Source organism: Sinohyriopsis cumingii, chromosome 11, assembly GCF_028554795.1.
Source record: "Sinohyriopsis cumingii isolate HCF-2022 chromosome 11, ASM2855479v2, whole genome shotgun sequence".
Lineage (NCBI taxonomy): Eukaryota > Metazoa > Mollusca > Bivalvia > Unionida > Unionidae > Sinohyriopsis > Sinohyriopsis cumingii.
This window is the reverse complement of record NC_142971.1, coordinates 8,684,540-8,707,279: the sequence shown is the minus strand read 5'-3', so window position 1 is coordinate 8,707,279 and position 22,740 is coordinate 8,684,540. Positions and strand designations below refer to the sequence as shown.

The window sequence follows — 22,740 nt, the reverse complement described above, 5'->3', positions numbered from 1 at the left end:
GGATAGTGAGTGAATAAGCGAGCTAGCGAGCAAACAAAGAATTAGACAAGTTATTAAGTTAGTACTACTAAGCAAGTAAGTAAGCAGGAAACAATGTATTTATCAAGAGAGTGTGAAAAGATTTTTATTTTATTTTATTAAAAGAACAAGAAAAAGGAAGAGAGAAATAAGGAAGCGATTAAATAGGACAATAAGTTAATAAAGCTGATAGCTATCCATACTTTTAGATGTGCTTTAAATCAAAATATAACAGCTCTTATCGGCAATGTCGTTCTTTATATATTTGACATAAAAATAAATAAATAAATAAATAAATAAATAAATAAATAAATAAAAAGGAATATACTAAACATGGAGAGAGAAATGGATTTAGGTATTACACCTTAAAAGGAAAGGTAGAACGTAAAAAGACAGACGTAGGAGCATAAATGATGAAAGAAAGAATGAATGAAACAACGAACGCATGCATGAACTAATAGAGAAGGCAACACTCTAGAATTAGTTAAATGCACAAAAGATTCAGTAAATTGGTGGCTTCAAATTGAGGATTCAGAATGGGTTTTAAAAAAAAAGTGCAAGCTCACTGAATGATCTTTCATGCACAATCCACTCGAGTGATGTACAAAGAGCATACAAAGACCGATTCAGCGAGTGACAATGTTATCGTAGGGTGTGTCCGCGTTTCCCGTTCCGCACATGTTCTTTTTTTCAACCAATAGGTCATACCGGAAATTATTGTTGATACCTCTCGAATGTTTTCCGTAGTTTTAAAAAGACAGTTGGAGACAGCTGCAGTGGATATATTTATGGTTCTTTTTAAAACCCCGGCTATGATGGTTTAAAACGAACAATGAATAACACAGAATGATGTCTTAATTATATATATCCTCAAGAGACCTTCAGAAAGCTGATAATAAACAGACTGACACAAGTTGCCATTGGGCCAATGCCATTGCATTGGGCAACTTTCGATTTCTCGGGTTGCATGTTACTATGAAATATTGCATACTATTTACGTAAGGTACATGAATTTTTGTTTCATCTAATTGTCAGTTAAAGGATACTAATGAAATGCATATTTCCCAGACGTTCGATAATTATAGCAATTAACTCTTTAAAAACTTTAACAATGATTTTGGTAAAGATATAGTCCTATATGTAAGACCTTGACGCTGATATTTATGTTTTCGGCGTCAGGGTCTTACTGCCTAACTAAGAGTGCCGCATAGTGTGTTTTAATCGACTAACATGGTAACGAAAGTCAAATTTTCAGGAATATCGCAAACACTAATTTAGCGGCGCTTTTCTACAAAGTAAAGTCATAATGTTTTATGCAGACTTTACTTGCTCTGATGTCTTTCTCTAATTAAATAAATTCATATTCTCACTGAAGAAATGAACCTGTTTTCAAGTTTTGTTGGCCTACATTTCAGTTGACAGGAAAGCGATGAAAGCCGGGAATGCCGAAATTGGGTTAAGTTGCAATTTTGTTCTTAAATGAAACGAATAAAAATATATTATGCATATTGGAACTGTAAAGCAACATTTCATTTCATTCAAGAAACATATCTGCCACATGAACCTACTTAAACATACTTCGGCATACCTCGACTACTGTCACATTGCAGCAAATTTAAATGTATGTCAATAGAACATGAAAATGCGTCCATTTGCTAGTGCCATATTTTCATTCCGCCAGGATAAAGACAGCACAGTAAGTATATAAATTACACATAAATTAGTGGAAGAGTGTCGATATATGATGCCAATGACATCGGAACATGCTATACAAGGCTGTTATTTGGATAGTAAGACATAGCACTAAAACAAAACCAACATACACTATGTCTTACATTGTAGGACTAATAAAGATATTGTGTTCTGAGCTTTTGTGTTGTCCTACAATGTAAGACACATCACCTGATATTTTTGTTCTTGGGGTGATGGGTCTTACTGCCCAACTAACGGCGCTGTGTAGTGTGTTTTGATGTCGACTAACAGTGTAACGAAAGTCAGATTTTCAGGAATATCACACAGCTGGCAACCAATAACTATGCTTTTCTACAAAATAAAGTTATAATGTTCTTGCCAGACTACTTACCCTGATGTCTTTTCTCTAATAAATTAAAATTCCCACCAAAGAAATGGACCTGTTTTTAAGTTTCATTGGCCTACATTTCAGTTGCCTGGAAAGCGATGAAAGCCAATAATGCCGAAATCAAGTTAAGTTGAAATATTATTCTTTAATGAAATGTATAAAAATATATTATGCCTATTGGAGTTGTATGGAACATTTTGTTTCATTCAAGAAACGTATCCATATCCACCACATGAACCTACTTCGGCATACCTCGACTACCATTGCATTGCAATAAATTCAGATTTATGTCAATGGAACATGAAAACGCTTCCATTTGTTAGCATCATATTTTCATTCTGCCAGGATAAAGACAGTATAGTAAGTATGCTAATTACACATAAATTAGAGGAAGAGTGCTGATATAGGTGGCCAAGAGTGTGAGATATTCCTGAAACTTTCACTACTCATTTAGATGTCAAAAGTTACTTCTCCTTTTGGACAGAACACGGAGAAGTGAGAGCTCAACAGGGAGAAGTTGCCGTGAAGCAAGGAACACAAGATACACACACACATATATATATCTGTGTGTGTATATATATATATGTGTGTGTGTGTGTTCTCTTATTTAAATTAAGCCCTCTATTTCCCAATATTCATATTTGCATTTAACTTTGGATTTAACAATACTTTGTTTTCAAGATGACAATATTCTGAGTTATTTTGGCCATATGACTCTAAAAGAGATGAACAGAAACTACATTGTTACAAATTTGAACTAAGTAACCAGATTATATTGCTGTGATTTCAAGTTAGTAAAAATGCTAAATTAACTACCCTTAATCAATGTTTTTAAATTCTTTTGTTTATTTATACTTTTTAAAGATTCACAAAAAAGGCTCTTTCAAAGATTTCTGAACGTGTTTGAAACAACCCCTGTACCATGTACATGAGGGCAAATGCACACGTGTCTTCAGATCATACTGTTCGTCCTCATTTCTTCGTTGCTGATAAAACATTACGATAATAACTATTCATACATAACACACTAAAATGCATACAATTACGTACATGTCTCCTTTATAGCCGGTATATGAACTAAACCCTTCTTTCCTACAGAATCAACACAGATGTGAAGGCATCTATTTTTAGATGGAGAGGTTTCCGTAATGTAATCACTTTAATATAGCTTCATTACAACAGTCCATTGATAGGATTGCAAATTTATGGTTTATATATTTGTCTACTTAGTTGTAGTAATTTTTTGCAATGGTTAAAATAGTATCTGCTTTGCTGTTTTTTCCGTTATTCGCAATTCAGGAAACAACTTAGACCTTACAGCACATCTCACAAATTCCACAACATAGCATTGTTCCATATGTTTCTGACATACACAATTTGCATTTTAAAGTTAACTCTTTTATAAAATAATACCTAGGCTTTGCTTTGAATGAATTGTATAGTTTTCTGAGTATATTTGCCGGATGATTTATGAAAAAAGACAATCTAATAAACTGGTACATCCCAGACTTAGCGAAGTACGCCATTATTTCCCGTTAGGCCTACTGGTTCACTTACAGTTTCAAACTAATTTTATGACAAAATAGTGTACAAGAGGCAGTTAATATATATCCAGATCACTGATTCTGATCTTAAAACACAAATTGCTATTTACACACTATTGTTAAAGTTTCAAAACACAAGTTTGTAGGTTTTTATCATCAAAGGAGAGCATGCAGGAAATTGATAGTTGCTACCTTAGTCGGAAAAGGGTTAATAGTCAGTCAGCTTTCAAATCATATGCTTGTGAATGGGCAAGAGTTTGTTTGTCAACGTAATTGATATCAAAACTAGGCCTAGCTACTGATATCTTGATGAATACATTTCGCTACAACACTAGAACTGACCGGGCTAAGACAAGGGGCATTTGAAAAAACTATGGTCAGTTAATGTAACTTTTAAAAAATCACAAGGCAAAGTCATTTTTGCTTTCCTAACAGAAGAAGGTGAAGTTTACATTTTTAGGCAACTTAGTCGCCCACTTCGCCTGGTAGCATGACCCCTGGCCCTTCCCAAAAAAACTATGAAAATTAGAAGAACTATTATTTGCCATTTAGTTTAATTTCTACATTCTTTATAACAGACATGGCTCTTGTTGGTCCATCAGAGTGAGACTGAATTTTGTCAATCCAAGTAGGACTTATTCCAAACATTAAGCTAGGTATCACACACTTTCTTACACTTAGCTACTGTCCCATCCGAACTATCAATTCTAGCAGCTTTAGCACTCTTCTGAATCTCATTACAATCTTCATTTAATCCCAAAATACTTATCCAGATTTATGAATGGCATTTTGTGTAGGTCTCAATATGTCTTGATTCTAAGGTCACGTGCACTGTTTATTCCGCTACATTTGGAAATGAACACAATAACGAAAGCTAAAGTTGTTTATTTGATGTACTCTTACAAATGACCACCTGTACATCTCTGGGTCTTTCTGCCTCTGAATTCAATCACTGTAAATATCAGTACATTTTCCCACCCGGCCACCAGTCAGAGCCTTTGAACTTGCTGCCCACTATTGCATCATGTTCTTTTGATGTACTCTTTTAATGGAGGGGCCCCGAGTGGCTGAGTGGTCTAAAGTGCTCTCCGTTACGGATCACTGCCATCTCACCTCTGTCTGCATGGGTTCGAGTCTAGGATTCCGCTAATGTGGGTATTTGAGAAAGCTTGCCAGTAGCTTCTCGTGGGTCGGTGGTTATTTCCGGGGTTTTCCCAGGTTCTTCCTCCACCATTAATACTGGCCGCTATGTATAACCTATCGTGTGCTGAAAAATAGCGTTAAACCCTACAACAACAACAACTCTTTTAATGGCAACATGTACATTGAGGGGTCTTTCAGTCACTGAATTCTGTCATTGTAAATATCAGCACAGCTAACTGATCAACACATTTTCCCACAAAGCAGTGTCTGAAACAGGACTGGCAAGTCTTTGAATTTTGCTGCATGCCTATTACATGCGTACAGAGGGTTCCTGCTTCAGTGATTTTCTGCATCCCAGATAAATAAATTGGCATCCAAATACGCGTAATTAAGTGTTACGAGACCTGTGAGATCTGTGTAAGAGGTAACACAGAGCTCAAAGAAAATTTGTTTTAGACACAGGCCAAGGACTGCTGACTTAAAAAATATCACAAGCCCTGACTCCAATTTCCATATACCCCAACATAAAAGCATATTGAATTATGTGATTATTTGGATCTTGAAAAATTTCACAGTGTTTTTCTCCAGGTACCGAGGTAAGCCATTGTCTAATTGCTCTTGCAATGTCCTTCTTAATCAGTAGATCAACAGTGTTTATGTTCATTATCATTGGAAGCATGTCTTGATTTATACAGTTTTAGTTGTTATTTACATTTTTAACGTTCATATGTGTCACATAATTTGGTTAACCAGTATTTCATTATACTTGAGTAAGTGTGAGCAGAGGGCAGCTGAAATATTATTCATTCAACTTTAACTTCAAACATCTGGAATAATACAATAGCAATCAAACAAGAAAAAAAAATACATAAGCATTTTTGCAAATCTAAACTCCGCCTAAGGTTGGCCGATTTTTAACATCAAAGACAGAAGAAACAACATGACCACATTTGATCCCTTATTACTTACAGTGCCTCAAACAAAGCATCCTGCATTTGGCTTAAACTCACCAGATTATAAGAATAAAGTAACCAATTAACAGCTTGTCATGTATACACACTGGCATTAATTTCCATTATGTGACCATGCATTGAACCAGTTGCAAAAATTGTTGGGACAGTTCAATACCCACTAGAATGGTTGATGCTAGTTTCTGGTACATACATATCCAAGGAATATTTTACAATCACATGTACATGCATGCTAACTTAAATGTGAGCACCAATTAATAGTAACACATGCACATGTTCCCCATTCATAGGTCACACGCTTCACTATCTACACAAAGTTTAGAGCTTTTGATAGAAGTATGATAAGTAGCGATCTTCATATGGGTAAGGGACATACATGGGGATAAATATGAATAATTTACTAGTCTTCAAGCATCTTCAAAATAAATTTCCTCATTTCATCAATGCGATTAAAGTTTTCTCAGGCAGATTATTTTTGGTTTTTTGTATTTTTGTGACATGCTCAATGGGCACATCACTTAGAATACAGGATTTGTGTGAGAAGACTTTGATGAGTAGGAAATCAAGTAAAGCAATATATGGTTAGCTTTTGGACCCATGAACCAAAATTTCACATACTTTTACAGGCAAGTTTTTAAATAATGAATGGCCCCTGACTCTAGTAAAAGGTGATGTAACTTGTATCTCTTCTCAGTGATGAAATTTTGTCCCCAGAGACAACTTTAATTCCCTGTCAGATAGACAAAGAAGCTATTAAACTGTATTTGTCACACTTTCACAAGAAGATATTTTCATATCTGTTGCAGTAACAAACTACTCTCACTACCAGGCAAACTGGGCGACTAAGTTGCCTAAAAAATGAAAACTTGACATTTTCTTGTTAGGAAAGCGAGAATGACTTTGCCCTGTGATTTTTTAGATGTACATTGAGTGATAATAGGTTTTGAGATGGTCCCTCTCCTTAGCCAGTCATTTCTGGTATTGTAGCTCAAGGCAAAATGTAGGCATCAAGCCATCAAATAGCTGGTGCTGATTCCTTAGTGCCAACAAAAAAACTCATACACATTCACAGGCATGTGTTTTGATAGCTGACTGATCATTAACCCCTTCCTGAGTAAGTTTTAACAGAAATGTGTTATATATTTATCTGGTTATTGCAATTATCACTGGTCAATTTTCGCAAGTTAAAATTTGATGGTAAAAACATAACAAATTTGTGTTTTGAAACATAAACAATAGTATAAATAGCAATGTGTGTTTTAAGAATAGAATCAGTGACCTGAACAGTTTAATTGCTGGATGTGTATTATTTTCTTAATAAAATCAGATTGAAACTGTAAATGAACCTGTCGGGGGAAATAATGGCAGACATCATTGTGTCTGGGAAGTACCACTTTGTTAGAATGTCTGTTTTCATAAACATTTGGGCAAATATATTAAGGAAAATATTCAACTCAGAAAGTAAAGTCTAAATGTGGTCTAAATATTATGTTATTCAAGATTTAGCATAAAAATGCAATTATCTAGGTCCCAACATGTGGGACAATGCTATGTTGTGAAATTCAAGAAGTTCTGTAAGGTCAAAGTTCAGTTTGTAATCATTAAAAAGATCTTACCTCAGTTTGCTTTTCTCTCTTTACTGCATCACTTCATTCTATTTTGACAGATAAAAGAAGTCACTTCATTCTAATGTTTAGGTGCAGAGTGGACCTTGTAATTTATTCATTAGTTCATTGTTAGTACCTACTAAATTTTGTGAAATTTTATTTTCTTCATATTTTAAATATCAGTTAAATTTATTTCTTGAAAATAAATGAAATACACACTTTTTTCAGATTTGCTGCAAAGATCTGAAAGCAGAAAAATGAGTCGCAAGCATTCATTCAATGAGCGTCGAGACAGAGGAATTGACTTTCTACGGTATCTTGACACAGAAAAAGTCATTGTCGGTGGTCTTCCAAAGAGCCGTCTTTGGGAGCTGTACAACAATCAATATGCTGCACATAGGCAGCAGATAGCTCCAAATGACAAGCTTCCCCATTTCATGCCCGTTTTACAAGCTCTTTTAATGGCTAAAATCGGCTATTTCATCAATGATAAATTTTATCGGAGTTCAGTGGATCGTCCACCCACAGAGCGTCCTTATTCAGCGAGGCAGAATGGGCAGCAAATGCCAAAAGGGATCCTGTCAAATTCTGTAGATCAGGGAGCTTGGTCTTTCAGAGGACCTCAAGGATTTTCAAATGCACAAACAGCTTCAGGGTCTAATCTATCTCAGGGATCTCCAAAACACAAGTCTCCGCACCAGCATGCTATGTATTTCAAGACAAAAATTGCTGTTGATCAGCATATCACATATAACAAGATGATGCTGGAGGTTACAAACCAGACTGACCCCAGTCCACCAAATCAGCAACTTCAATATAAACTGGACCAGTCTGCAGCATACATAAAGCAGGATGGGCACATCTTCACCTGTAGTGTCTGTCAGGCCAAGTGCACATCCAAACCTGAAATTTCACGACACCTGGAGGGAAGGAGACACAGGTTTTCGGTCATAATGGCAGAACTGCGTAATAAAAGGTTGGCTTTTTTTGCCTTTTTGTTCTGTAATTTATTGTTTTCCTGATATTTTTCTTTTCTGGAATTCTCATTGTTTTAAAAAATGTGTATGATGATTTTAAATCTGATATTATTCTTTGATGATGTTTAACTTAGTGTAATTTTGTTAAACTTTAAAAGCAAACTTTAAAAAACCATAAGCTTAAAATTGAGAAACCTTCCCCTTGTCCCAGACCTTCAGTGGTGACATTTTTGTTCGTTGTAAATGCTCTGTTTATAATGATTCCCCAAAATATGCATTCATTAATCTCCCGTATTGAAGAAAGCTTTCTCTATTGATAAGCCTTGTCTGATGCTCATGAAAAATATACAGGGCTGGTTCTATAGAATTGTTGTGGGAGACATGCTATACTCTAATGCTCATTGACAGGATTATCATTTTTGTATGCATTATTTTATTTAACCAGCATATGCCAGTTGTACCCACTAGTTAAAGTTCACATGAGCTTCATGCTTAAGATCTGTAGGAATTTCAGCTTGAATCTGTTTTTGCTGTTTTTAATTTTTGGTATTGATAGTTTCATTTTCTGCAACCTTTGGCAAGGTCAGCATATTGGAGAAAAGAATTGAATTAGATCCGGGTTGTTCTTGTCTTGTTTTAGCCAATGATTATTTAGCTTCTGGCAGTGAACTCTCAGTTCAGCGTTTGCTTCAGATTATCCATGGAAAATCCACTCATCCTTGAACAAGATTATGCATAGAAAATCTGCTAATCTTTGGACAAAGATTGAAACCAGGACTTTATTATTTTTTCATGTTGATCTATCTTTTTTTAAAGGTTACAGTAGCAGATTTCTTGGTTTAATCTTGATTGCTGGTCATTATTTTCTTTATATGATACTTTCAGGGCAGAATTAATTGCTGACAAGTACGACATTGTTGTGACAGCAGATTGCCCAGGCAAAGATGGAACCATATACATAGACATGGAAGAGAAGATGGCAAAGGTCATGACATTAGTGGTGGAGAACAAGAGCAAGGACAATCTTGTAGAACTCATTCACTGCGAGATGCTAAAGAGGGTTAGAGTTTTTCAGATGGAAGACATTAACAAAGTCACTGATAGTATGGGGACAGCAGTCTTACACCCTGGTGAGTAACAAAGTTGAATTTCAAAAGATGGGGTGTATCCATCAAGGAATGGAAACTACTTGCACGATCTTCCATCACCTTGACATTGATCCATAGTGAGCAACAATTTGCACTTGACAGAAGGGGTGTTTCTTTCCAGTAAGAAAAAAAAGTATTTTACATGGAAGTCATTTATCCCATCCGTCTGTGATCTTGATATCAACCCATGGATCTAAGAGTATTTCTCATGTGCTCTAATGACCAAGTGGGATAAATAATGTGCTGTATTTGCTGGACTGTAAGTCGATGCGGAGTTTAAGTCAACTCAGAAAATTTGGCAGATTTTCCATCCTTCATACATATGGCGATGCTGAGTATAAGACAAGGCCAGATCAATACCTTGGATTGTCTAATTCACTCTGTTCCACACAGCATCGCAAATTTGATCCTATCTGTAACTCAGTAACCTTTCTGGTCAGGATCATTAAATGTAGATAAAAGTAACTAATTTGTTTTTAAAAAAAAGTATTTTAAATGTATTATGTACTTTCAGCTACATATAATGATGCTGACCTGAAAATTTGGTAAGTTTACAGATAGGATAAAACTCGCAATGCTGGGTGTAATTTAACTATAATAACTTCCGGTTTCATAAATAATAAAAGTAACACTTTATGCTATTTCAGATTACCATCAATAGGGAATTGCATCACTGATGCTAAAATGCTTTGTTCACATTTTGGGGGAAGAGAGATAGAGAGGGATGCATATATATTCCATCACATTTTTCTTATATAGTCCAATATATGAGAGAGAGATAAAATATAATCCGATATATGAGAGAGATTTTAGCTCTTCACATTTGTTTTGGTCTTTTTTTTACCTTATTGCCCCTGTTTAGCTGAAGCTTTGTCGAAGAGAGAAAACATTAATAAATGAAACAATAAATGTAAACTATGAAAATACATACCATACTCCTTCATGGTTTAATTATTCACAATAGTTATATCCAAATAGACTCCATTTAACTTAAATCCCAAGAATGGCCATTTCACATGCTGTCTATTCTGTTTTTTGCAATTATAACGACTTCTCCATTCCCTACAAATGATTTTTTTTAAAGTGCATGTACTCTTCCTGTACTTAGGCGGCAAATGTTTCTGATCTTTGCTCATGCTAGATGTTACTCTAAATTGCTGTCAGTTCCAACAGCAAGTTCAAAAGATGTAACTGGCTGAGAAATTTACATGAGTAACCACCTGGCATTTCCTTTCATTATATGGTACGGTATTCATAATACCCATGGGTAGCCTCATTTCCCTATTGGTAGCCTCACTAATATGATCTGGTCTGCTAGATCTTGACCTCAAACAGGTGTTAGTTTGGAATGACTGAATACAGCTGTATCATATTTAATTAGCATGTAAATACCACTACAAAGCCATGTGATTCTTGGATAATGGATAACTAGAAGGAACTGCTTACCAAGTGGTTTTGATTGATAATGGAATAAGGTACTGTACATAATAGTAAGATCAGTCATCAGGTAAGTGAACAATACAGATTTACAATTGTGAAGACATCTCAAGTTTTATTTGATCATTAGGTGCAAGAATAAAATAATTGTAATGGAATGTGTCTTTGTCATGGTTATTCATCTTCTAACTTGTCAATTCTAATGCACATATATGTAATCAAATTTAAACAGTATATTACAAACAACGTACATTACTGGTGCATGCTGCTTTAGTGCAATTACACATTATGTATGTTAATTTTTAATACTGACAATGATGTAATTGTTTACAATACTCAATGTGGGATCCTAAATTTTTCATACATGATCTCTTCCTCAAAATGAAATATTTTTACACATTATTTTTTTACTTTTGGAGAATTACCATAAAGTTATTCAGATGAAATAATCCATATATAAGTCAATCTTGAGTATAAGGTGAAGCTAAGATTTTCTGGTAAAAAAAAGTAGCATCTTATAGGCCGGCAAATACGGTACACAGAAGTACATGAATGATAGGAACACAAAGGGGGATAATGTAATCTTCAGAAAGAACATCACTGTACTGTAAACTCAAGACTTTATTACCTTGAATGCCATATTTAGTCCCGGCATACAAAATTTGATCAGTCTTTTATTAAGTCAGACTTAAATTTGGACCAATCAGGATGCTAGATTAGAAGTCCAGACTTAACATGAAATCAGGTCAGTTCCAAATCATTTTGCCACATATGATAATCAGTCTTGGAAAGATCTTTAAAACATGTCACTGATTTCAGGGCAACTACATGATAATTGTTAAGTAACTGGATGAAACAAGTGTTCATAAACGATTCTGTTGTGAGCATAAATAAATTTTCAGTGATTTGAGAAGATTAGATTTGCTTCATGCTTGGCTGATGAAATTAGAGTGATCTACACAAGTTGTGCATTTGAAATTAGGTTATAGTAGAAAAATGTTACTGATATGGTCAGTCAACGTTTTCAAGCTTTTATCTACATGCAGAGACAAAAATTTATATGATGGATCCACTGGCCACATGCCAGAAAGACCTATAGATTAATTTGATGTCAGCACAATCTCTAACAGCATGGATTCAGCTTTTTGACTTGATTTGGCTGGAATTCTTTGTGTTGTTAGGAAAAGGCATTATTTTCTTTATATCAGAGTATTGTCATTGTGAGTTTCATAACTGGTGGTTGTGCTGTCCTCCTGTTAGGAGAGTGGTTTATCCTTCATATAGGGAATCCATTCATCCCTTGAAGTGTGCCATGATAGAGGTAGGATGCTCATGTATTTCCTCCTCATATTTTCTATTCACCTAATGTTAATTTGATTGGGAAGTGTTTTCAGTGGAGAAAGTAAATTTTTTAGTAAATTATGTTTATCTAAGACTACTTACCTGTCACTACTAACAAACACATTCTGCAAATACAAACATCCTTACTGATACATGACTAAGCTTAAACTGCTAAACATCCAGTTTATGGAAAGTCGCCCATAGTTGATATTTTTTATCTTGGGTTTACATGTAATTATTTGCAACATGGAAGATCATAATGAATGTTCCTGTTGTAACTTCAAGTATCAGGGAATGCATCCAATTTATATAGAAATCACATTAAAAAAATATTGTCCTGTTCTTTTTTTAGGAGGAAAATATAAGATCAGAATCAAAGCAGAAGCAAAACACGTTGGAAACTTTCACACACCTTTAGCGTTACAATTCCAACCAATAGAAGATGCACAGCACAGACCAGGATTCCACATAGTGCGCTTTCTCCATGCTAAATGTAAGAATGAAGTTACAGAACAGCTTAAGCCTTCTAAAGAGTACAAGCACCCACCCCGTGTAGCTCACAAGCGTGAAGCTGTTGAGATTGTACCAGGAGTGAAGCTTCCAAAGTAAGTGATACAGTGTGAAGTTTGTTTAGCTGTTAGTACCATTTTTGTAAGTCTTTGGTATGACTCGGCCAGGGTTCGAACCCACGACCTCCCACTTCTGAGGTGGATGCTCTAACCACTAGGCCATTGGAGTGGTCTTCACATGCATGCATATATATATATATATATATATATATATATATATATATATATATAGTGGATCATGCAAAGTAATGAAATGTTGGAAGTAATAAAAATTTATTTTTATCTCATTGAAAAATAGTTGTAAATTCCATGTCACCTTCAAAAACAAGTTTGGTGGTATAGTGAGTATGAAAGTCAATAATGTACGAGAGTGATCCCAGTAAGTAAAAATAGAGTATAATTTCTTCAGACAAAGCTGAGTACATTTTTTTTTAAATTGTCTGTGCAAATAACCAATCAAAATAAAAAATGTGTGTGTGATATATTACTTTTGCATCTAATTTATATGCCACATGTCCACTGATCCACCTAGGCAAAATGTTTAATTTTGAACCCTTCCAGGGCATAATTAGCAACAATAATTATCACAACAATGTACTTTCGTAAAAGCTTGAATCTATTATATATAAGCAATTATAATGAAGGTAAATCCATTCTACATTTATTTTATTTTTTAGGAGCTCTCAGGATATTCTGGAGAAAAACAGAGAACTTGATCCATTCAAGATTCCTGATTTAGTCCGCAGGCTGATTAACCGAGGACTGAAACATGCAGAAAACTTAAACCAGGCAGAAAAAGTGGAACTGGCAGCCATGAAGTAAGTAGGAAAAATTAGGGGAAAAAAATACTTTGAAGAACAGCATTACACAAAATTTGATGACAGTAGTCATTCATCATTTGGGTTTTATAAATATTTTTGTCAAATGTTGTGAACTTATTTATATCATTTATAATTTGTAAAACATTATCACAGCCTCATTGTTTAAAGATATAGAGAATTTCAGTTATTAAGTGTTTAGTTAACTGTTCAGTTACATTACATGCACATCTTACATCACGTGATACATTTTAAAATTCAGATTGTCTAACTACAGGGATTTGTTTTAGGACAGTATGCATTTTGCCTTGAGTCCAGGATATTATATCTGGCCAAAGACCTTACATTTTTCTGGTGGGTAATGTTACTGCTTGCCACTGCCTAATGACAGTAGATTGCATTATGTGAAAGAGTAGTGGAACTGTTGTCTGGTGGGTGTTAGTGCCTTTGCCTTTCTCTCTGGAACTGTTGTCTCTTGGGGGATATTGCCATGCCTTTCCCTCTGGAACTGTTGTCTCATGGGGGATAGTGACCTGTCTTTTCCTATGGAACTGTTGTTTGTTGTGGGGATAGTGCCTTTGCCTTCCTCACTGGAACTGTTGTCATGTGGTTGATACTGCCCTTTCCTTTCCCATTGGAACTGTGGTCTGGTGGGTGATGGTGCCCTTGCCTTTCACATTGGAACTGTGGTCTGGTGGGTGATGGTGCCCTTGCCTTTCACATTGGAACTGTGGTCTGGTGTGGGGGATAGTGTCCTTATTTTTCACTGAGGAACTGTACCTACCAGGCAACACATTTTTTCTGTAGAAGTTATTAATAGAATAAAAGACCATGCTGATATTATTGTATGGGCATGCTGGGAAGGGGTTACATTAATATTTAACTAAATTTGTTCTTTTTTAACATACAAAAGCACATGCAATAATAACAGAACTGGAAAAATCCAAGTTTTCAGTTTGCCAAATACAGGATTTTTGGGAAAACACAAAACAATATCCAATTATTAAATTTTGTTTAGGTGTATGCAATGATTTATCAGCCCTAGAAAAGTAATATTCACTTAGGTCATAATCTGTGATTAACATCATTGTGTAACAGAAGTTCAGCTAAAAGTGGTTGGTGTTTAATTAATTGTATGTGCTGCTAATTTGAATACAGTAATTTCCCATTTTTGAATGGCATCCACCCCCATCACTGTGGCCATCCACTTTTTGTGGCCATAATTTCTTGGCACCAACCAGTTTATGTTCAGAAGTACTCATTTGGAATGGCCACCCATCTGCTGGCCAGCATATTATTACCCCTCACTAGCAGACCTAAAGTACCTAACTTTAATACATAGAAAGAGGTAAGGAATATTATTCAGATTGCTTTGTATTCCTTAGATGTCAAGTTTTGTCCATGATAATTATTTACTACAGTTATCATGGGTAATTATCAAGATGACAAAAGGTAACAGCTGTAAATCATAGGATTGTGTAGTTCAAGTGAGTGTGATGTCCAGGCACCATAAAGTAAAAATGGTATGTTAGCTATTATGGCTTGTCACTTGTAGATTATGAAATGTACTTAAAAGGGTACCACGCTACCGCCAGTCAATTGCATGACAGGCTTACTCTGCAAAGCATAGAATTGTATAGTTCAAGTCAGTGTGATGTCCAGGCACCATAAAGTAAATATGGTATGTTAGCCATTATGGCTTGTCACTTGTAGATTATGAAATGTATTGATAGGGTACCAAACTAAAACCAGTCAATCACATGACAGGCTCACCTTGTATAAACACCAAATTTTTTGTGCAATAGCTGCAGAATTAATTTGATAGTGTTATAATTGCTAATGAAGAAATAAGTTGTTGCAGAAAGTGCAAAATGTCCTTAGATATTCTCAGTTTAGAAAGAAAGCAAATTTGACTGAATAAAAGAGGGAGTGTACTCTGATTATTGCTGAGAAAGTTGGATGTCAAAGATTCAGAAACACATGGTCAGTTATGCATTGTAGGAAAATGGAATAGATAGAGAGCTTTATCCAGATGTTTGTACCCTGATGTAATGACAAGATTTTTAGTGGTTTTGCACTGTAATTGGTGGTTGTTTTAATTAACAATAATACAAGTTTTATTACTCTGATTCCATAAAATGCAAATGATTTTTAAATGAAAATACTGTTACAGGATAGCACTGGATAGGTGTAGGTATAAATGAATAAATTCATATTGACTATCAATGCTGACAGCGCCCACCCATCTAATTCATATTGACTATCAATGCTGACAGCGCCCACCCATCTTATTCATATTGACTATCAATGCTGACAGCGCCCACCCATCTAATTCGCATTGACTATCAATGCTGACAGCGCCCACCCATCTAATTCATATTGACTATCAGTGCTGACAGCGCCCACCCATCTAGCCATGATATTGTGGTCCTATCTCTATAATTAGGGTACTAGTATCAGTACTACCACCCACCCACCACTGAAAGCTTTTTAATTAATGAACTTAATTTGAAACTTTAAAAAAATAATTAGAGGCTAGAGTTCCTGCCAATTACAATACTATATATTCAAAAATAGTTGTGCCTTTCTTAATGCAAATGTAACTGTCACCATTAGAGGCTAAAATTCCTGCCAGTTACAATACTATATATTCAAAAATAGTTGTGCCTTTCTTAATACAAGTGTAACTGTTACCATTAGAGGCTATAATTCCTGCCAATTACAATACTATATATTCAAAAATAGTTGTGCCTTTCTTAACGCAGATGTAACTGTTACTTCTCTTCCATTCTTCAAAAGCCACATCTATTTCAAGACCACTTTCCTGTTGCAGAAGGGATGGTCTTAGGAGCATGGGATCACTATATAAATGACTGGAATCATACAAATAACAGAACAACCAGTAAAACTTAAGAATTTTTCCCTCTTGATAATCTTTACTATTAAGACTTTAATTTCAAAGGAAGGTAAAAACAGATGAAATGGAGAACAAAGATATGGACTGATGGACAGGACAGTTGAACAAACAAACCAACACACACAAACCATTTTGTTTATTATAAGTTATGTATGATGCATACTCTAAACAGAATATTTCATTGTGTATTATTCTCAACAGTCTTAGTTTCACTGATGTGGCAGACAGAGGGAAGTCGGAGACTTGGACTGAGTTTGGAATCTCATAGCATCCTTGCACATATATTTAACCCTTTACTGCATGATGATGCCTTTTGATGCCTCTTATGACAGACTCTATTAAGATACCCATTACTATCAAAACGAAGTCTGTATAAGCATAAATATCACTTATACGGTTGCAAGAATAAATCTACAAAATAATTATGAACCAAATCACTAGTTTATTTGCAGGATTAAAGCAGCTGCTCTCAGTTAAATCTACACTTGACAGTTGTACCTAACAGCATGTCTGCCATTTTTAAACATGTGCCCTACATCCCACAATTGCAATGTAAAGTTGTTTGAAATTTTGAATAGTACACTTCAAAGATTTTTTGATAATATAAATGGGAATATGCCATTCTTTTAACTAGTCCAGATTATTGTTATCAAGGTTACACCAAAAAGGAGGAATATTAGAGCAAACTGCAAACATTGAAACAAGACTAAATGCTAAAAATAACTTACTAGATGCTGATCACTTCTTTAGCTCATTTCAGCAAAAAGATATGACCAAGAATCACCAGTTTTATCAAAATATGGATTTTCCGTATTTAAATAGCATTTACTTGCTAACTGCAATACTAATTGGCCCAAAAAATATACCAAAAAAGAAGTCCTCGATTATTCATCTATTTTTAGAAACAAGGAAAACACAATGGGTCACATAACATGGCAAATTCTGATCAGCTCCACTAATTGACAGTACATGTACATGTTTATTGCATTAAAATTTAGGATTTGCTCTTAAAGAAACATGTCTCACTACTTTTAAATCTTTATTTAATGTCACATAACATTTTTAAATCATTATAGTTAATATTTTTTTGAATTTCACAAGGAACTTGATACACAGAACTTGATTTTAACAGAAGATGTGTCCCTTAATCATGAGTGAATGGTGCAGTTCATATTACGAAACCTTTTAAAATTGTTAGTGATGCTAAATATTGCCCATCAGTACTGATTGTATGTTTGATTGCCACCAATCACTAAACCCACCAGGGGTTTACAAAGAACCTAATTGTATGTTTGATTGCCACCAATCACTAAACCCACCAGGGGTTTACAAAGAACCTAATTGTATGTTTGATTGCCACCAATCATTAAACCCACCAGGGGTTTACAAAAAACCTAATTGTATGTTTGATTGCCACCAATCACTAAACCCACCAGGGGTTTACAAAGAACCTAATTGTATGTTTGATTGCAACCAATCATTAAACCCACCAGGGGTTTACAAAGAACCTAATTGTATGTTTGATTGCCACCAATCACTAAACCCACCAGGGGTTTACAAAAAACCTAATTGTATGTTTTATTGCCACCAATCACTAAACCCACCAGGGGTTTACAAAAAACCTAATTGTATGTTTTATTGCCACCAATCACTAAACCCACCAGGGGTTTACAAAAAACCTAATTGTATGTTTGATTGCCACCAATCACTAAACCCACCAGGGGTTTACAAAAAACCTAATTGTATGTTTGATTGCCACCAATCACTAAACCCACCAGGGGTTTACAAAAAACCTAATTGTATGTTTGATTGCCACCAATCACTAAACCCACCAGGGGTTTACAAAAAAACCTAATTGTATGTTTGATTGCCACCAATCACTAAACCCACCAGGGGTTTACAAAAAACCTAATTGTATGTTTGATTGCAACCAATCACTAAACCCACCAGGGGTTTACAAAAAACCTAATTGTATGTTTGATTGCCACCGGTCACTAAACCCACCAGGGGTTTACAAAAAACCTAATTGTATGTTTGATTGCCACCAATCACTAAACCCACCAGGGGTTTACAAAAAACCTAATTGTATGTTTGATTGCCACCAATCACTAAACCCACCAGGGGTTTACAAAGAACCTAATTGTATGTTTGATTGCCACCAATCACTAAACCCACCAGGGGTTTACAAAGAACCTAATTGTATGTTTGATTGCCACCAATCACTAAACCCACCAGGGGTTTACTAAAAACCTAATTGTATGTTTGATTGCCACCAATCACTAAACCCACCAGGGGTTTACAAAAAACCTAATTGTATGTTTGATTGCCACCAATCACTAAACCCACCAGGGGTTTACAAAAAACCTAATTGTATGTTTGATTGCCACCAATCACTAAACCCACCAGGGGTTTACAAAGAACCTAATTGTATGTTTGATTGCCACCAATCACTAAACCCACCAGGGGTTTACAAAGAACCTTTTTTGAATCAGCAGTAATATGATTACTGTTCCCAAGAACACATTTCAAGTTGCTTCTGTGAACAAGAGTGTAGAATGGTGGGTTTTATGATATAAGTTTCAGTTTCTTGATTTTAACAGAAGATGTGTCTGGTTTTAGATTTACATATACAGTATAATAAAATAAGTAATACAGAATATATTACATACAAGTAATGTTAAACAATCCAATTAGAAAAGCTTGAGAATTGAAATAGACACTGGACTTATTTGTGCAATCAATCAAGAGATATCATTTCAGCAGCAGGCGTAGCATAATTTGGTGAGAGGTAAGAGATTAAAATAATGATTTTCTTTCTGTTACAGATGCTAAGAGGCACATAACTGATTTGAATCTAAATAGTTTTAGGCAAATACAGTAATTTATCTGCCCATTATTTGACTACATTTTAAAAAATAATGTTGATGGTTATTTTAAAATACAGGTATCATTACTACTTCCTATTTATTCAAGCTTTACTTCACAGAATTTACATTACTTTTTAGCAATACAAGCCTGTTTTTTGTGAAATAATTTTTTTAGGACAATATTGCAGATTTAATTAAATACTTGTTTAAGGACATTCAGTTACAATCTTTATGTCATTCTTTTCAATGATGGGACAAGTTAACAAAGTAAGTGTTACAATTACAAACTGAACGCATTTGATATGGCTATTACATTTGTAAAATATGTTCTCGGAAACGCTTAATTACGCATATTTGGACACCAATTTTTGATCTGGGACATAGAAAATCACTGAGGCGGGAGTCCTCCGTATGCATGTAATAGGTGTGCAGCAAAATTCAAAGACTTGCCATTCCTGCTTCAACCACTTGCTTTGTGGGAAAATGTGTTGATCATTTAGCTGTGCTGATATTTACAATGACAGAATTCAGTGACTGAAAGACCCCTTGATGTACATACAGGTTGCCATTATAAGAGTACATAAAAAAGAACATGATGCAATAGCTGGGTGACAATTTCAAAGGCTTTGACTGGCGCCCGGGTGGGAAAATATACTGATATTTACAGTGATTGAATTCAGAGTCAGAAAGACCCAGAGACATATGTGTGGTCATTTATAAAAGTATATCAAATAAACAACTTTAGCTTTCATTATTGCTTTCATTTCCGAATGTATCGGAATAAGTAGTGCACAAGAATCAAGACATGTTGAGACTTAGACAAAATGCCATTCATAAATTTGGATAAGTATGTTGGGGTTACCTGGTAAACAGCAAACTTACAAAGATTGTAACGAGATTCAGAAGAGTGCTAAAGCTGCTAGAATTGATAGTTCGGATAGGACACTAGCTACGTCTAAGAAAGTGATGCCTAGCTTAGTGTTTGGAATAAGTCCTTACTTGGATTGGCAAAATTCAGTATCACTCTGATGGACGAACAAGAGCTATTTAAGAGGTACATTGACTGACCATACTTTTTTTAAAAATGACCCTCGCCTTAGCCTGGTTAGTTCTGGTGTTGTAGGGAAATGTATTCATCAATACATCAGTAGCTAGGCCTACTTTTGATATCAATTATGTTGATAAACAAACTCTTGCCCATTCACAAGCATATATTTTGATAGCTGATTGACCATTAACCCTTTTCCGAGTAAGGTAGCAACTATCAATTTCCTGCATGATATCATTTGATGATAAAACATACAAACATGTGTTTTAAGATGAGAATCGGTGATCTGGATATATATTAACTGCCTCTTGTACACTGTTTTGTTATAAAAAGTAGTTTGAAACTGTAAGTGAACCAGTAGGCCTTACGGGAAATAATGTCGGACTTCATTAAGTCTGGGATGTACCAGTTTATTAGATTGTCCGTTTTCGTAAATCATTGGGCAAATATTTTCAGAAAAATATACAAATCATTGAAAGCAAAGACAAGGTATGTTGTGGAATTTGCTAGATGTGCTTTAAGGTCTAAGCTATTTTCCGACCTGACACATATTTGTGAAAATACAGGGAAAAAACAGCAAATCAGATACTATTTAATCATTGCCTAAAATTACTACAAGGACATAGACAAATAAATAAACCATAAATTTGCAATCCTATCAATGGACTGTTGTAATGAAGCTATATTAAAGTGAGTGATTACATTACAAAAGCCTCTCCATCTAAACATAGATACACTCACGTCTGTGTTGATTCTGTAGGAAAGAAGGGACTGCAACTTTTGATGGTGGGACGCCTATTTTTACCAAAATGGGAGTCCTGGACTCTTAGTTTTAAAATCCTAGCGAGACCTCTGGTTCATCTTGACTGAAACTTATTTGCTGATGTCTATCCATGTTTCCATAGTGATGATGATCATCCTGTTTAATATTTTCTCATAATAAAATAGTCATCAATTCCCCAAAAGGCAAAACATTTTGTATGCCAGATTAATCATATGATAACTACATGTATTAATTGTCTTCTTAATCCACAAAATGAAATCAATGATGAATGTACCATCTTTATCGTTTCATTTTTCTCTGGGTAGTGTGACTTAGACATTGATCTTTGGGACTATTTCATGGTTTGTAATGACATTACCTAAAATTAATTTTGTATACAGCTGAACAGTTTATAGTTTTAATAATGCTTAATTTTGACTTTGGCACCAAGTGCTTAAATAAGATATAAACAAAGGGATGTTCCTCCTTACCTTTCTAGCATCCCCTACACATTGTCCAGATCATTAAAAAACATACTTAAGACTTTGCTGTGTTCCATTAATCTTAATACATTATTATTTTATTAATGTAGAATACTTAAATGAATGAGAGCTTGTGAGCAAACATCGTTTTTTTTTTCGCTGACAAAAATGCTTATACCAGCATTCCCATTTTGTTTGACTGAAAAATACTTGTACCAGTATGCCCCCTTTGTCCTAAATAGTGCCAAATTTTAGTAATATAAGCCTTTATTGCATACCCCTCTGAAATTTTGATGTTCACACAATTTTATTTTTATATTACTTAAATGTATATTCTTTTTAAATAAGTCAGCTTTATGGAGACTTTTTCCATTGCCCATGTCATTATATATATATATATATATATATATATATATATATATATATATATATATATATTCCTATCTGCTGTTGAAATGCAAATATTTATTTAAGTAATTGACACAAGTGAAGTTCAGTTTTCTTTCTTTTGACAACTTTCTGTTTTTGGAGCTTATTTTTGTCCCAGAGTCAAAAGAGCAAACACTTATATTTTTATTATGTTCATTGTAACTCAGATATAAAAAAGTATTTGCTTCCAAACAAACTACAGATTAATTATATTTCCTAATTTGCACCTGGTAGAATATTATTATTACCTAATTCAGAGTTAATTCTCATTTCCAAAAATTATTTTGCCAAGTTAGTTTATACCCACTTGATCTTTGAGTTCATATTGCTTTAAATCTGCCAGTTTATACACCTCTGTTAATCACTAGTACTGATATGATTTTAAAACTTGGTTTGAACTGCTTTCTGACATCTTGACTACATACACATTTATATGGTTTATACATATCAAATTTTGTTACAAGACAGCAGCTTGTCAAATATTGCATACAAAACAGATTTAATGCAATGGCATGCTTAAAGTGTGTTGGGTTAAAAAATTATTCTCTAGAGTTTTTATGAGTAAACATATTTAAAAGTGG

General features: G+C 34.6%; 1 protein-coding gene across 1 annotated transcript in view; it reads left to right on the top strand.

Moving 5' to 3' along the window:
- Positions 1-753: 753 nt before the first annotated feature.
- Positions 754-22,740, top strand: part of LOC149787585 (putative RNA helicase mov-10-B.1) — a 63,516-nt gene continuing 41,529 nt past the window's right edge. The window contains exons 1-5 of the mRNA XM_089973761.1: positions 754-1,021; positions 7,592-8,339; positions 9,226-9,470; positions 12,619-12,871; positions 13,513-13,653. Of these exons, the coding sequence (XP_089829887.1) occupies positions 7,621-8,339; positions 9,226-9,470; positions 12,619-12,871; positions 13,513-13,653 (1,358 nt within the window). The 5' untranslated portion in view covers positions 754-1,021; positions 7,592-7,620. The remainder of the gene's footprint in view (positions 1,022-7,591; positions 8,340-9,225; positions 9,471-12,618; positions 12,872-13,512; positions 13,654-22,740) is intronic.